At 41.5% G+C, this 18207-nt stretch overlaps 1 protein-coding gene across 6 annotated transcripts in view; it reads left to right on the top strand.

The window, feature by feature from the left end:
• Nucleotides 1-18207, top strand: part of XIRP2 (xin actin binding repeat containing 2) — a 150034-nt gene that overhangs the window by 116920 nt on the left and 14907 nt on the right. For all 6 annotated transcript variants that reach the window (XM_039493750.1, XM_039493755.1, XM_039493754.1 and 3 more), the window contains one exon: nt 17910-18017. In XM_039493750.1, coding sequence (XP_039349684.1) covers nt 17910-18017 — 108 coding nt within the window. The remainder of the gene's footprint in view (nt 1-17909; nt 18018-18207) is intronic.

The raw sequence follows: 18207 nt of genomic DNA, 5'->3' as shown, positions 1-18207 counted from the left end.
TCACATTTCTTTGTATTTCTTCTGAGGCCTGACTTTTTTTTAAAGTCAGAGTCATTTCTCCCCTTGCAGTAATCCAGTCTGACTTTTGTGCGTTCTGTGACTAATACAACTTTTTTTCATATCTAAATGCAATGTCAGAATTTGGACTTTCTATATCAGTAAGAGCCACTCCTGCATGTGAATAATTCCAGGTGCAGAATTGGGACCCATTTCTTTTGCAATAGCAGCAGTAGGAAATATGTCCTGATTCAATATTCTGTTATACCAATTTCACACCATTAATTTTAACAAAAGTACTCTGTTGGAAATCGGTGTAGTGGAGAGGGAAATCAGACCTACATTAACCTTTTATTGACATAAAGGAGCAGATCCCTGGTTGATGTAAATTGATGTAGTTTCCAGTCAATGGAATATGCCAGTTTACACCAGGTGACATTCTGGCCCAATAATAACTAATATTAGCTAGTCAGTTTAACGAGACGTAAAAGCAAGAGAAATATTAGATATCTGATAATATTTAAATACAGATAGCAATAATTACAGTAACAATTAGCTTTCATTTCTAATATATTGAAATAGATGTTTCTAGATGAGTTACATCACCATTTTAAGATCAGATTGGCTCAGCAAGTTTTGAAAACTAGAATAACTTTGAATGTGGACAGGTTTCAGAGTGGTAGCCATGTTAGTCTGTATCAGCAAAAAGAACGAGGAGTCCTTGTGGCACCTTAGAGGTTAACACATTTATTTGAGTATAAGCCTTTGTGGGCTAGAACCCACTTCATCAGATGCATGGAGTGGAAAATACAGGAGCAGGTATAAATACATGAAAAGATGGGAGTTGCCTTACCAAGTGTGAGGTCAGTCTCTAAGGTGCCACAAGGACTCATTTGTTGTTGTTTGTTTGTTTGTTTTGAATATGTAGTTACCTTCCAATGACCAATCATTAGACTACTTTCCAAACTTCATACTGCTGTTGAAAAACACCGATTGAAAAGCAACAGGGAGGAGGAATGCAAAGAGATACATTTCTTAACCTTTAGGAAAGAACCAAATCCATTTTATTATAGGGGAGTTAGTAATTACCCCTATATTTCAATTGCTTAACACTTCCCATTAGAGATTCTTGCAACTTTTTTTAGGTGCTCCAGCATTTCTAATATTTGCAGCAGGGCTTCTCAAGTCAGCAAAGAGAAATCAATAAGACCTTAGACATGCCTTTTCTTTGTCCCATGACATTCTCTCTAGGTTTTGCTGAGTTATAAAATTCTTAAATTGTTATTTCCCATCTCTTACTTGTGTTCCTCAGGTAAATTTTGGCAGCCTGCCAAAATAATAACTGAACATAAACATTCTAAAAGGCTGCATCCATATCACCACCAAAGCAGCAGCAGCAGCAGCAGCCCACAATGCAGTGGAAACTCTGGAAACAGACAGCCTCCCAGACCCAGCAAAATAACCCGAGCAGTCCACACACTCATTCACTCCCTGCCCCTGAGTATCAGTCTTATCATGCTGATAACCAATGTAGTTAGCTCAAGCACTACTGCACTGCTGAAGGGTCAGGGCTCAAACCGTGTTGACGATACATGATCATAGAAATGGAAATCATACATCTGGAAGGAATTTCAAACGTTTAGAATGCAGCCAAACCTGATGCGGGGGGAGTTACAGTTAACCATGATAGAATTTGTTTGTTTGTACCTTTTTCCATTAAAATAAAAAAAAAATCTAGGACATTACATTTAAAAAAATGTTAAAATAATGTTAAGGTTGGAATATCAAGCACTCAAAAGTTAGGAAATGCCAGCTCTACAATTGCCTGTGAGATCTTAATTCAGCCCCCTTGTGTGTAAACATTATGATACAGCCTTTATTTATACAATCAGATAATATTTTTTCCCCACAGAACCCCTGTCTCATGGGAAGTGTAGCTGCTCTTAGCTTCTCTAGCAGTGGTCTGGAGGAATGAACACTGGGTTGGGAGTCAGGTATTCCTGACTTCAGAACCTAAATCTCACTGATTTTCAGTGAGATTTAGGCTCCTAAATTTACTTATCTAATGCTCATGCAAAAGGGGGCAGAATTAAGTATGCATAGGCAGTCTACATCATGGGTGGGCAAACTTTTTGGCCTGAGAGCCACATCAGGGTATGGAAATTGTATGACAGGCCATGAATGCTCATGAAATTGGGGGTAGGGATGCAGGAGGGGGTGAGGGCTCTGGTTGGAGGTGCGGGCTCCGGGGTGGGGCCAGAAATTAGGAGTCCAGGGTGTGAGAGGGGACTCCGGGTTGGGATGAGAGGGGGTGGGGGCTCTGGGGTGTAGGAGGGAGCTCCAGGCTGGGAGCGGGGTTGGGGGTTTGCCCGGCTTCAGCACTCCAGCCAGGGGCTTCCCTCGCTCTGAGCGGGGCCCACTTTTACTATTTTCTCTATCAGCTTCAACAGGTTTAGAAGTACAGTTCAGTTCACACGAGATCCCAAAAGTCTGGATTATCTGAACTATCCAACCTTCTGAATCTGAAAAACAGGGCTAGAAATCTCAAGAGAATGAACATTTTTGTTTCAAGTCAGCCCAGAAATACCACAAAAAGTGTCTCACAGTATCTCACTATTTCCACTTCTAGTTTCAGTATGAAATGAGAAGTGCCAAGGCAAGAGAAAATCTTATGCACACTTTGAAAGTGAACTGAACCTTTAAAAGTAAAATAAAATCAAGTGCTGGGTTAAATTCAAGTCAGGGGCAGGGTCAGGCCTATTCTTATTCTACCAAACTAATTGGTCCAGACTTAAGGCAATGTTTTGATACCCTTGTTCAGGAATAGTTCCTTACTCCAAAAGCAGCAGGGTATCAGAATCTGGCCCTTACTGAGTCAACGATCATCAGTTCCACTCTCTTAGGGCTAGACTGTAACAGAAAAACCTGCCCTAAATAAGGGGAGCACATAGCTGTACTGAGGGGGAGCTATATTTTGTACCAGGGGAGTCACACTGAGAATCACAGTTTATTTCATGCTTTCCTTCCCTCCTGCTCCAGAGGGAAAGGAATTTGCTCAACATCCATGCCAGTTACAGGTTTCTTCCCCACTAAGGGTCATGTCAGCATGTGGCTTAGTTCTGATTATTCCCCATCTGCCCCACTCCTCAGCCAGCTGCATGGGATGGAGAGTAGTGGCCCTGTGGAGGCTGCTCTCCCCACCGTACTGTGACCCACGATGCAGGGAGCTTGCACTGGGAGTAAAGAGGGGACTGAAATTCCTTTACTATTCTGTGTGTATTTGGGAAGAGAAATAATCCTGCTCTTAAAGATTACAAGTGGGAGGGAAAAGAGTACACCTTTGGAATCCCTGTAGTATTGGGACACAACAACTCATCACAGCTCTTACAATCTCATCATCACAGTTGTTTGACATTCAGGGGTTCACACTTTTTAAAAAATTAGCTTTTTCCCTGAGAGTTACTTTCCATCCTAACAAGGCCTTCACATGCTTTCCTATATTTAGAGCAGGATTACTTCTTAGTTGTTTATTTTTAAAGAAGAGAATAAAAACTGAGTGGGAAATATATAAAATGATAGATGGAGCTACGAGAGAGAGGTTTGGAAAAGGGGGAATTGTCTGTAGAATTCCCCACTTTTTCAATCTGTAACACATGATAAATTGCTTAACTGATTTTTGTGTCAGAAGCATTAGTTGTTCCTGACCTTTGTTAGAATAACTTTCTGCAGTCATCTCAGATGTGGAGCCAATAGGGAACTCTGGCAGTACTTGTTTTTAATACATATATCTACTTCCATAAAGATCCCAATGCAAATGGTAGCACTCAGGAAGATTATGTGGATTTGGTACAATAACAAAATTATTTTGATTGCTTCTGACAGATATAATCTGGCTCCAATGTGTTCATTCTTTTCAAAGACTTGTTTTGGAAAAAGAACTAAAATATGTATTTTATGAGCTGAATGCCCCAAATAACAAGGATAAGAGGGATAATTATGTTTTTTTCATTTTAGTTCCCTGAAATTGCAGCTTGGTGGCTCTCATTCCACTGATACATCTCTGCATGCACCATGCTATTGACATCAAAGCTACCAACCTCCCCCCACATCCTCCCAGAGCATGGAGCTGAACCATATAGAATCAGATCAGTGGAGTACTGTAAAGGGTTTTCATAGTTATTTTTTTATTTAAAAAATGTATTGATAGAAAATGTTGAAATAAATCCTATTATACTAAAATAATTGCCACATATATAACTCCCTATGGTCCACCTTCACTTGGATTCCTTAGTAGAGCATGATGTGCACCCTCTTATGGGGTGGTTGTAGTGCCAGCAGACAATGTGATGGACTTGAAAGGGCAGTTTTCCTTTCATTCTCATATATCTCTCAACCTTTCCCACTCATAGAATGTTGTCATTTCTCATAATGTTGTCAATCATATAAAGGGCCGAACTCCGCCTGGCCCTTGATGTAGGTGCATGGGTGTGTCATAGGGTAAGTAATAAGAAGACTTTCCCCACTTTAGCACTGCCTGCATAAGCTTCAGGGAGGTTTGCAGCTCCTGCTATGTGGGGGATGCTGGGGTTATTCTCTCCCTACTTCCCCAGGAGCACAGTGCCCTGAAAGGGCAAAGAGGGATGCACCAACACATAAGCCAGCAGAGCTAGCTGGTTGCACTGGGACAAAAAGCTAAACTATGACATATGATGGCTGGGCCTGGAAGGGCACAGTGCTTACTATGCACTTAGTCTAGAAGGAGCAATCCCTAGATTGGAAAATCCTTGTCTTCCTCCTTCAAGTAATAAAGGTAATAATTGGAAATATACCAATCTCCTAGAACTGGAAGGGACCTTGAAAGGTCATTGATTCCAGCCCCCTGCCTTCACTAGCAGGACCAATTTTTGCCCCAGATCCCTAAGTGGCCTTCTCAAGGATTGAACTCACAACCCTGGTTTTAGCAGGCCAATGCTCAAACCACTGAGCTATCCTTCCCCCCACACTAGTTCCACACACACCAATATTAGGAATGATCCATCTATCCTAGATTTTTCCTAGCTATTGTTAGAATCTAAGGGCTAATACGGAAAATTAATAAGTAAATTATTAGGTGAATTATCGTCTCACCCTTGCTATTTGGAGCCTTCAGCATTTAAAAATCTATGTAAATAATTTTTAAAGGAAATATTTGTAGAATGTATTTAAAGGGAAGCTATCTGCATTTTCCTCTGAAAACAGCTCTCTAATATCACAAAAGAAATCACCACAAATGACATGATATACTATGTAGAAAATACAAAAAGGTGTGGTACAAAGGTTTTATCAGAATGAGTTTAGGATGGCCACATTACTCATGAGTGGCAAAGCTGAGAGTGAATTATGGAAGTCATCCCAACCAATAAAATCTTTATACCACAGTTTTATAGAGCTTTAAACATTTTTATTGATACTGGGTTGAGTCCCCAAGTGTACCAAACTAGAGATTTACATCTCCTTTTTCGCTTCTCCCTGATCCTGGGTCTGGCCAAGGCCAGTTCAGTCCTTAACATAATTTAGAACAACTTCTAGGTTCCTTCAAGTTGTACTGGTTTATAACACCACTGTAGGGACTGTGGTGATAGCTATACCTTGGATACCTGTTTTCACTTTAAACAAATATTATGGTTGTGAAGAATACCAAATATGAATCAAGTGTAATGTATGCAGTGGTGTCTACCTGAGTTTCAGTGAACCTCAAGCTATTAATCTCAAATGTGAACCATTCCCTTTATTTCAGAAGGATGCTAACTCAGATGTCAATGTGATATGCTAAATGTCAACATCATTAATAGAGCTGGGTGGGAAGTGATTTTTTCCTGTCCCGTAAAAAATTGAGATACCAAAAATTTTTCCCCGTCTCAAATTGACACAAAAAGTCAGAATCTTAATTTTTCACTAAATAAAAATAATAAATAAATATAAATCGGTTTGGGTCAATCAAAATGTTTTGTTTCAATAATGTCTATACATTATTTGACTTTTTAAAACCTTTGTCTAAATTTACTAAAATTTTAAAACAAAGTCATTTCAACTCAAAAAACAAACTTTCCTTTTCAAAAGCTTTTTGTTTATTTGTTTCCAAAACTTTTTTGAGTCAGGAGATTTGCCAAAAACAGCCCTATTTAAAAAAAAGAGTTTTGGTTCCAACAAATAAGAAATTTAAATAATCTTATCAAGTGTAATTATTAACTATTTCACTGCTCTTCAAAGCTTATAAGAAGGAAGTGGAAGTGTCACATTATGAAGGTCTACAAAGGAAGCATTTTAAAATACTATTTAATTGTATTAAGTTGAAATTCTAAAATATGGCTATGCCTTTAACGTGACACTGTTGGATTCATTTTTCCTGAAGTGGTGGGGCTCAGCTTTCAAAATTTTGGAGATGCTTCCATAAAGGAAGAGAAAGCAATAAGACAAACACAATGATGAGATAGACTAGAGGAGAGATAGAAAGAGGAGACACAAATGTACAGAAAAACAAGGAAGGAAAGAGCCGTGTGTGGAGGAACAATTGGGAAGGGATGGTGCAGTGAATCTATCAATGCCTTCCCACAAACATTTTTCACTGATAATTATGCTGGCTACCAAAGTTTACAGATAGGCTATTAAAAGTTTTAGTTAGGCCATCTGACTATTGTGCCATAAATCCAGTACCAAAGAGATACTTTCACCTACCTCACATAAAAACTGCTTGAATGTCTTCTCTGTTGATCACAGTCTGATCTTTTTTAACAGCAAGGGATCTATTCTCCCCACTGATGTACAGAGGATTTATGCCTGTAACTTACATTAGTGTTAATAGGATTTATTGTGTAAGCTCCACACACAAAGATGAGAGAATAGATGCCTAAATGTCTTCTTAACTGTGTTTTCAGCTTTTCACAAACCTGTAGAAGGTAAGCTGATTTCTGCTTAGTCTTTATTAGGGATATGATGTATTTGAAAATCCAATTAAGAGGTATAAATTCTTGAGATATTACTAATTGGATGAAAGCCTCTTTTCAGCCTTTAGATTTTGCAAGCTCAAGTTTCTTATTACACTGAAGATTGCATCTTATGTGGTGTGCACTCACTCGGCTTGTCAGATAAATTCCATGCTTTCACATTTGATTCACCATACAATAAATCCTGCCTGGACAAGGTGTATTTGCATCTTTATTTGGAACTAAGGTGGTGTCAGAGTTGTATGTTGACCAGCCTGCCAATATTTTCCCCGTCGTTCTCATCTCAATATTTCTCCTCGTTCCTGTTTGTGATGCAGATATGTACATGCTAAAAATATGTTTTAAACTATGTCACCAGTTATTGGTGACAAACAGAGTTTCTGTCAGACAAAGCATGTCTATTCACCTATCCCAGTCTCTGATGTAAATTACGCATTGTAAGGCAAACACAATGGGAGCTATGTTTGCATTCCAAGTCAGTGTGGGGATGTGAAGTCAACATGGGAAGACACTGGAAACTAAAACCCACAGTGTTGTCCTGTCTTTGGGGGCGGGGGGAGTGGAAAGATTATGAACTTTGGGGTATAAGAGGAAAACAAAAGGACCCCTGTTTGATCCTGCGCAGAGGGAATAATTGGGCAGTGTGATTACATTAATTAAAGTGGGATCTCAACCAGGGCTTGGTTGAAAAGCACTGTAAAGGACATCTGGGTAAGAGATGTCCTTAGACAAGGCCGTAGCCTGTTAAAGTTAAGTTTAGGCTATAAGAAGCGTGTTATATCTTTTGTTTTACTTGTAACCAGTTCTTATTGTATTTGCTCACTAGCTCTTAAATTTTAACCTTTGTTAATAAACTCATATTTTTTCACTATAAGTAGATTACAGTGCTGGTAATACCTAAGAAGGCAAGAGTCTAGCAAAGCCAGAGGCTAGGAGCTCTGCCCAGCATTATAAAGGATGAGTCAATGAACCCAAAAGTCCTTCACAGAGCAATGAGAGCTGGGGTGGGAGAGGGGGAAGATGAGTCAGAAAACTTAGCAGCTCCACAAGACAATGAGATCTGTGATGAATAGTCAGGAAGCTTGGTACCAACAGGGCATTGAGGATCAGAGGGCCTAAGGGAGGTGAGCTAGGGACCATATGGAACCTAGATGATCCTCAGGACAATGAGATCCTTTTTGGGAAAAAGGAGAAACCAGATAATCTAGTTCAAGTTTTATGGACTGAATAGAGAAATGGTTTAGAGCTAATGCAAAACTTTAGGGCAACATTTTCAAACTTGAGTGCCTAGAGTTAGGCCAGTTTCCTTATCTTTAATATGGGGCTAATGATACTTTCCTTCTTTTGTGAAGTGCTGTCAGATCTACAGGTCAATATAGGAGCTCTATATTACCATTGAATAGGGCAAAAATCTGCCTAACTTATTCATTGACTTCACTGAATAAGGAGCCAGGGAGGATCTGGATCCAAATTAGAAAAATATATATGAAAAGTGAGGCTTCATTTTTTGTGAATTCGGTGTTTCACTCAGCCTTTTCCCTCCACAGCTGTTTTACTCATGTCACATAAGGTCAGCTCTTGCCCCCGTTTTTAGACTGACAAGGGCTATCTTTTGCTGCCATTTATCTGCAAGGGGCAATGAGGTAGGCTATGCCAAGAAATACAGTAACTCCTCGCTTAACGTTGTAGTTATGTTCCTGAAAAATGCTACTTTAAGCGAAACGATGTTAGGCGAGTTCAGTTTCCCCATACAAATTAATATAAATGCGGGGGTTAAGTTCCAGGGAAAAAATGTTCACCAGACAAAAGACTATATTATATATATACACACATATACACAGTATAAGTTTTAAACAATATAATGATGATCATGATGCTTGGTTGAGGTGGTGGAGTCAGAGGGCGCAAAAGGGTGGGATGTTTCCCGGGGAATGCCTTACTGCTAAATGATGAACTGGTACTCAGCTGAGCTCTCAAGGGTTAACACGTTGTTAATGTAGCCTCATACTCTACAGGGCAGCATGAATGAAGGGAGGGGAGACAGCATGGCAGAGAGAGACAGAGACACACATTTTGTGTGTGTGTGAGAGAGAGACATTCATTGCTCCTTTAAGTAGGTTGACCCCACTCTAAGTACACTGCCTTGTTAAGTAGATCAGCAAATTGAGACAGCACTTGCTGCCAGCAAGCTCCCTCTGTCCTGAACCCTGTCGTGTTCCCCCCTCCCCCCACTCTGTGGATGGGGTAAAGGAGCAGGAAGGGAGGGGGACACCCTGACATTAGCACTCCTTGCCCCCCACCCCCTTGCACAGCAAGCAGGAGGCTCCTGGGAGCAGCTCCAAGGCAGAGGGCAGGAGCAGCACATGGCAGTGGGGGGAGAGACAGCTGCACTGCCCAACAATTGATAGCCTGCTGGGCGGCTGCCGCACAGGGAATTTAGGGGAGTTGATGGGGGGCTGTCAGTCCACCCGGGTTCCAAGCCCCTCCCACCCCCAGCTAGCTCCAATGGGCTGCTCTTTCTGCAAGCAGTAGACAAAGCAGGCGGCTGCCATACAACGTTATAAGAAAGCATTGCACAACTTTAAACAAGTATGTTCCCTAATTGATCAGCAACAATACAACGTTAACCGGGACAACTTTAAGTGAGGAGTTACTGTAATGTGATTGGTTCTCTCCTCCAGAGTTGAACAATGATGTTTCTATGATAAGTCTGGTTTTGTCTGGCCTAAGGGTGAGTAATTTTTAAATCTAGTTCTCTACCAAGCCACTCAGATGGCTTTTATCTTTGATAAAGGTGGCATTTCTTAGCATATCAGCCTCAGCATTTTTGCCCTTTATACCCTGTTGAGGATTCTCTCTCAAATAATCAGCAGAAATAGTCAAATTCACAGGAAATAAAATCACTCGGACTATGTGGAATAGTCTTTAAATTTAGATTAAATAGCTAGTGCAAGACCATTAAATCCTATTTATTCGTAATGGAACTGCACTTTCATGGAAAACGTGATTATATACTTTAGTAGCAGAAAACTTACTCAAGATCATTGAATCAAACTTGGGACAAAAATTTTCAATTTGGATACAGATCTCAAAGTATAGATGAATCCAAAATTTTTATCCAAGATGGAAAACAACCCATTTCACTTATTTAAACAGTTGTACTGAAGGTACTATTACATATAGATATTAAAATATTGTTATGATAAACGGTGTGGCTTTTTATTCAAAATATGTAAGTGAAATATCCAAATAATAGTCAAATAGTTGTCTTTTTTTTTCTTGTGCTACAAGTATCCTCCTGGTTCTCTTTTTTAATGTGAGTGTAAAAGGGCCTCCTTGGTCCTGCTTCTGTCTCAGTTGACAAACTACACAGAGACCCTTCTGCTGGTCCAACAGCAGTTTATTTATAAAGGAGTCCCATCACTTTCATAACATATATAGCTCCTTTATCAAGCAAGGGATAACAATCGCTCTCCCCTTCTTCCTGCCTGCTTCTCTCTTTTCACTTCCTTCTTGTGCCTATTTGTGGGCTTTGGCTAATGGATTAATTAGCCCAGGGATCGGCAACCTTTCAGAAGTGGTGTGCCGAGTCTTCATTTATTCACTCTAATTTAAGGTTCTGCGTGCCAGTAATACATTTTAACATTTTTAGACGGTCTTTTTCTATAAGTCTATAATATATAACTAATCTATTGTTGTATGTAAAATAAAGAAGGTTTTTAAAATGTTTAAGAAGCTTCATTTAAAATTAAATTAAAATGCAGAGCCCCCCGGACCAGTGGCCAGGACCCGGGCAGTGTGAGTGCCACTGAAAATCAGCTCACGTGGCGACTTCAGCACATATGCCATAGGTTGCCTACCCCTGAATTAGCCTTTCTGCCCTGCCCTGTCCCACCCACAAATTAGGCACAGCTCTGCTTAGTCAGCTTCAATCTGCTTTGCCTGACTGGAGTTGCTGCGACCAGAGTGCTGACTCAGGCTTTCATACCTTGCACTCTGTCACAATGAATTTAGTGCTTGTGAAAGTTGCCATATTAATGATACTGAAAACTAAAATCTGTGGTTTACCTACAAAATGGGGAACAGCGGTGCCTGTGCCCCACACTGCCCGTGCATCTTCATTCCTGTTTTGGGGAGACCTTCATGGGGTAACACTACTTTTCACTCTCTGTGGCTAGTCATTCTTTCCCTTTTCTGCTGAAATGGCTGAGATGGTGCAAGGTTTGGTGGTGGTCATGTGATATGGCTACACACTCTGTCATTCACATGTGGAACCTTATCTTTAGCCTGGGAGTGGACATTGGGAACATAATAAACACACTGCTTTCCTGGTCCATCCACCAACTAATCCAATAAGAGATCTTGGTTTCCCCACTACTCCCACTTGACTAGTTGAACCAGCCACAGTGATTTTATCTTAAAGGTTCTTGTACACAGTGTACTCTAAAAATGCTCTAGAAACTCTAGCTTTCCAACTGAATGACCAAAGTGCTGATGAGTAGGTAGAACAATATAACTGTACGGTAGCCACAGCCATTGATGTTTTTGTCCTTAAATCCTCTACATCAACCCCATAGATCACTTTCATTCATTGACAAACCACATTATATGAACAGTGAAAGCAGAACACTAACTCACTGGTGACAGAAAATCTAATCAGAATGCATTCAACAAAGACACAAAGACTTCTTCAGGAATACACTATTGCCATGCTGGAAATGAAGAGAACCTCTTCGATTGTGCCTTAGAAGCTGCAAAGCAGTATATCTTCTACTCAGCAGACATGAACTTAGTTGCAAAAATATTCCAGTGCCTGAATGAGAGCAGACCCAAGATAAGGAGAATCTTGCTCAAACTGACATAATGTTGGTGGAAAGAAGAAATCACTTCAAAGGGGTAGCCAAAGCATTATCTCATCTTCCATTGAAGGCATCTGCCCTCCATTCAACAAAGTAAAATGGATTTTCAGGATCTTACAGGACTCATCATCAACCCTGAACAAAGAGGTAGCAACAGATGCCTTGATCAGGATAAGATTCTTGGATAAATGACTGCCAATTGCGGAATGAGCTATCATAGAAGATAAGCATGAGCCCTAACTTGATATATTTCAAAGAATGGTCCAAGACTCGCCTTTTTGTAAAAGTCTTCCACACAATGACTGAAGGCAATGAAAACACACACGTGCACACACAGACAGACTAACAATATAAGCAAAACTACCAAACCTAGGAGAGGTGAAGAGAAGAATATACTGTGGAGTCCACTAGGAAATCTCTATGTAAATCTTCTGTATTTGGCACTTAGATAAATACTGTGAAAGGTGCACTGGATGTGTTATCAAGAAAGATAAAAAGATCATATCAGATTGAGACCCATTCCAAATAGGCTACTGAGCAGCCATCATATGGTTACAAATTTAGGTAACTAAATCTTAAGTCTCATGAATTTACTTATGCTTTTACCTGTACGGGGCAATAGATTTGTACAGAGCTGTATCCTGGAATACATTTTTATTTTAATAAGATACATATAAAATGTTGATTTAGGTACCTGAACAGAGACTGAGTGGTGGGCACAACATACAAATTAAGATAAATACCAACATGATTCAAATAGGAATTGGTGAAAGGCTATATTTCCTAGTGTGGATCATCAAGCTATCCAGTCCTATTTTCTTTTGACAGATTTTCTGTTTCTCCATTCAAATAATTTTACTCTATAAAGTAATCCTCTTTCCGTTTCTGCCACAACACAGAGATGAGAAACTCCAAAAAAGTCAGATAAAAGGAAAAGGCAAACCTAGGTCCAAAGTGTACAACACAGACAATTACTGAAAAACAAATCTTGGAACATTTTACAACAGGATTCTGTGTAAGTTATGGCAGCCCGGGGGCTCTAAAATTGATGCATTTGCCACTAACATATAAAACTAGTATAGCAATTACAGTTCTATTCAGTAATAGCATCTGAATGCCCGAATAAAAATTCAGTCCCCTACTGCACATATATACAGACTTATGCCCATGTTTGCTTCCTCCTTTCTAAAGATTATTTTAATTTTTTAAACAATTTTTAATATTTATACAACAGGAGCCTCTAGAGATCCTGATCTAGGTCGCATTGTGGTAGATGTTGTACGTACACTTAAATAACACAGTATCTGCCCCATACAGCCCACAGTCTACGATAATAATAAGACTTAACAGGTGGAAGGAACCAACAAAAGAGAAGGGAGGAGGAGAATAAGAGGATGAAGTAACAGTGAAGTAAACATTGTGCATAATGAACAGCTGTCCCAACTTGCCACATGACTAACCATTGTCTAGTTGGCAGTGTGTTAAAGAGGGCCCCAGATCACAAGGAAAATCATCATAGTAGAAAATCATCATAGCTCAAAAAATACTGACATTTTTCTCTACTGTTGTCTTCTGTATCCCTGCACAGATGGATTCCTGCAACTGTTCTCTCCTGATAGAATTATACAAATTCACCCGCCATCTTTGTAAAACTTTCAGCATCTTGGCCACAGCATTCTTCCTCTTGCTGTAGTGCCCCATTTCACAAATCCGTAAAGAGTTCTAATATTCTTGTGGAGATGTGTATGGGTGAATCACAGTTACTTGTGTTATTCCTTTGTCTCAATATTGGATGAATTTGGTATCATAATGTCATTAACGTTCTATGTCTTTCTCTACCAGCTGCTTTTAATGCATATTATTGATCTCTAGCGCTTTTCAGCTTCTTTAGGTGTTCTTAGATGTCATGTCAATTATATATTTTAGACAATATTATTGTACCCCATAAGGCAAAGAAAAAGACAACCATTTTCTCATCTACTCTAATTTTACTCATGCCACAAGTTTTACCTCTGATCAGCAGTGTAGGCCTGGCTGAAACTTGGATTTTGGAAGTTAAGTGCACATAGCACATTCATGCATAAAGAATCACAGAGATCTTCACACCATTCACCAGGTGTGAGTTCCCAAAGTCGTAATGACTTGTGAACATCCCACAATCATGAATTGTTTACATACACAAACTATTGATCCTGTGCTATGCAATTCAAATTATTGCATCCTTGAAATTAAGAAGTATTTAGCCCAGGGGTGGGCAAACTTTTTGGGCCGAAGTCCACATCTGGGTGGGGAAATTGTATGCGGGACCGGGGCAGGGGGTTGGGGTGTGGGAGGGGATGTGGTGTGCAGGAAGGGGCTCAGGGCAAGAGATTAGGAAAGAGGAGGGGTGCGGGGTGCAGGGGGGCTCAGGGCAGGGGGTTGGGGTGCACAGGGGTGTGAGGTGTATGAGAGGGCTCAGGGCAGGGAGTTGGAGTGCAGGAGGGGTGCGAGGTGCAGGCAGGTGGCTTAGGGCAAGGATGCAGGAGGGGTGTGGACTGCGGGAGGGGGCTCAGGGCAGGAGGTTGGGGTGCAGGAGGGTGTGAGGTGTACGAGGGGGCTCAGGGCAGGGGGTTGGAGTGCAAAAAGGGGTGTGAGGTGGAGGCAGGGGGCTTAGGGCAGGGAGTTCGGGGGTGGGATGCAGGAGGGGTTTGGGCTCCAGCCCAGTGCCGCTTATCTAAAGCGGCTCCAGGGTGGCAGCGGCGCGCACTGGGGCCAGGGCAGGCTCCCTGCCTACCTGCCCTGGCCCCAGCCCCGCGCCACTCTAGGAAGCGCTGCAGCCCCTGGAGGGAAGGGGCGGAGGGCTCCGTGTGCGCTGCCCTTGCCACGCCTCCAGGTACTGCCCCCGAAGCTCCCATTGGCCGCGGTTCCCTGTTCCCAGCCAATGGGAGCTGTGGGGAGCGGGGCCTGGAGGCAAGGGCAATGCATGGAGCCCTCGGCCTCCCCGCCTGGGGGCCGCAGGGACATGGTGCCGTTCTCTTCTGAGAGCAGTGTGGGGCCCACAGCACCACAGGGGGCAATCCCGCGGGCGGGATCCAAAGCCCTGACAGGCCAAATCTGGCCCACAGGCCGTAGTTTGCCCACCCCTGATTTAGCCACTCTGAATGAAATTTAAAAAATTAATAATGTGCATCACAGAAAGACAGACAAAGAAGTTATCTTCTCTTTTCAGGCATAACTCTAATCAGGCTAATGGGACAGTGTTAATAGTAGGACTAGATTTAGCTGCAGCTGTACGCTGGGGACAGTGGGGAGCACAGAATGGCATTCTGTAGAATGCGTGTGTGTGTGTGTGTGTGTGTGTGTGTGTGTGTGTGTGTGTGTGTGTAGCACAGCCTCTTATGGGGTGAATTATACTCTCCCTGACAATACAGAGGGATGGGTGGAACCAGGGCTCTATCTATTCCCTGCTCCTTTTGACTGATTGTTCTGAGGAGCAGCATCTCTGTAGCAGCCCATATGCTTCCCCAAGTGGAATTTCAAACAGCTTTTAAGCAAGCCATATAAAGGTAGGAAGGCCCCTCCTCGTCTTCCACCACCCATAGCCATGTAAGTTCAGGGTCAAAATTTGGTCCTTAATGTTTAGGCTGCCTCAGGTACTGTTAATTATAGCTTTAGATAGCTATGGCTATTATTTTATGCCATTGTGGCTTTTAGCAACATAGTAGCTACTTCATAAGCAGATATAAAAGTTGCAGCAATGATGCTGTGATTAGGTTTGGTTTCTGACTACATTAAGCTTAATTATATTCCTTTTTAATACCTTTATACAATTCAAACAACATATAATGACAAACATCAACATATTTTGCATCTTATGATGAGTTTTTTCAATAATGAGATCTTGACTTACAGATCTAAAACACCCATGTCTAAGTGCGAATACATACATATATGTAAAATATAACTATTTGAGTGGAGGGTAGGATTGATCCCTAAATCTTTGCAAGTTGCCTCCCTTCAGCTTTGTGGGGAGTTAACGCTGAAGCCGTTTTGTCTTTCTGGGGAGCTAACTCTCAGAACTGCTGCATGTCTGTGTAGTGGGGCGGCTCCCCCACTCCAGCGGACAAAGGGTTAAAGTCAGCCTGGGAGAAGGTTGTGACTGAGAGGCAAAGGAAGGCAGCAGGTCCGAACCCCCTTGTCTATGATGAGTGGCTTTTACACTGCAGTCTGCCCCAGGGAGTGGGAGCATAGTGATGACTGGCAGTAGCCCAGACTGAGGCAAGGGGGTTCGGACCTGCTGCCTTCCTTTGCCTCCCAGTACCTCTATGAGCCTTGGACCAGGTCTTGCAGTCTGGGGAGTTGCCAGCCTGGAGCTCCCCTGCCTCTCCCCAGCCCTGCTTCACTCCCAGTACCCTTTCTGCAGGCAGCCAGGCCCTGCTCTCTCCCAGCCTGGAGAGTGACTTCACTTGGGCCTCTGGCTCACAGCTTTTTATACAGGCCAGCTGTGGCCTGAATGGGGCGTGGCCCAGCTGCAGCTGCTTCCCCAAGCAGCCCAGCTTAGCAGCTCTCAGCCACAACCTTCTCCCAGGGCTGACTTTAACCCTTTTTCCGCTGGAGTGGAGGAGCTGCCCCACTACAGTCTGTAATGTTAATCATGTCTCCATCTTGCCCACCCCAAACCCTAAATGCAGTTTTACAATGCAAGCATGGCAGTGACTAAGAAAACAAGATTAGTGACCCACTAAATCATCCAGTGGGTCACTAGCCAGAAGATTTATTCTACCTGTACCAATATTTTAATTCCTCTTGTAGCCTAATCAGAGAGTGTTACTGCCTGGTGGATGGAGGTCATAAAGCCTACCATGAGGATCCATGAAGCCTAAGTTTCCTGGCAGCCCACTGTGCAGCAGGGATTTGGGGGCCAATCAATGGATTTTCCACTACATAGATTCCCCCAACATTCCCTCATGTAGGTGCAAGTTCCATGGAGGTGCCTTGGTCCCAAGGCAGGAGTAATAGCCATGGAATGACTCTATTGCCATAAAGTGACTGAGTGCATGGGGCGGGGGAGGGAATTGTTACATTCATGGCTTATTTGGCTGAAAGCAGGTGCCAAGGTTGGAGATTTAGGAAGTCAATAGCTCTCTATTCTTCAGATTGCATACCTGCAGCCTCAGTTACACATCACAGCCTCGATTTGTATTCTCACAAGCATTTGGGAATTTCTTCTGAAGAAGGACTAGACACCTTTTTTTTCTTTAAATTGGGAGCTTAGATTCAGCAGAAACTAATGGGCGAGTCCCTCTTTTACAAAGGAGTTTCCTAATCGATATAGACAAATAGGTGAGTTGATTTGTCAAGCATAGATTGCAAAATATTCAAAAAACTTGTGCAAATGGATATAAATAATAATAGTTTGTACTTATAGAATGCTTTTCATCAGGGAGTCTCAAAGCACTTTATGAAGATTGTAAAATGGAAAGAATGTTTACCAGATAGGTAAATGAGGCACAGTTAATTGACTTGCACTAGGTCAGAAAGCAAGTCAGTGGCAGAATCCGGAATGAAACTGAATGCAACTGTCACCATGATAGGCATCATATACATTAATTTAGTTTACACAGATATAAAACTATATCTCAAAACTTTTAGCCCTTTGCTCAGTCTATTAGACCACAATTGCCTTTCTTTTCAAATATAAAAGCAGCACATATATTACATTGGATCTTCTGTTAAGACAGAAGGCAGTATGAGTCTGAAAGTGTCTATGCACCCTCCATTTGTGCACATACAAACGTCATGTGCTTATCACTTTGCACCTTATGCTTATCCATGGAACTTCAGTACCTGCATCTCAAACTCAGACTGCAGTAATGAAATGACAACATATGTTCTATTATATAACAAAGCCTGTCTTTGGTTGTTTATAGTTCTTATCCATACAAACTACATTAATAATGTAACCTGCTAAAAATATATTTTTCAAACCATGCTGTTTAAGTGATAACATTAGTGAAAAGCCATTCATAGGCAAACATTAAGTTTTTCAATTTAACATTAAACTGTTAATGTGTAATTACTTTGTCTTTAGGAGGTGACAAGTAGTAGTCAGCTCACGGTATCAAGCAGCAGCAGAGAAGCTGAACAGAAGAAAGTGACCTCCAAAGGAACTCAGTTGGAAGCCTTTCAAACAGAAGAGGTTAAGTGTATCAATTAATAATTATGTCACCAGGCCACTGTACAGAGATGCTGATATTGAGACTGCTTATTTGCTTTGCTTTTTAACTCTGTTACCACTTAGTATAACAAGATTTTGATGTGCTAGTGGAAACTTCCCTGATTTTGTGGTAGGCAATCATTTTAAAATAGGTGTTTTATAAGTGTTGCTT

Source organism: Mauremys reevesii, linkage group 11 (genome assembly GCF_016161935.1).
Source record: "Mauremys reevesii isolate NIE-2019 linkage group 11, ASM1616193v1, whole genome shotgun sequence".
NCBI classification, from domain to species: domain Eukaryota; kingdom Metazoa; phylum Chordata; order Testudines; family Geoemydidae; genus Mauremys; species Mauremys reevesii.
Note: the sequence above shows the minus strand (reverse complement) of the source record. Positions and strands in the feature narration are given on the sequence as shown.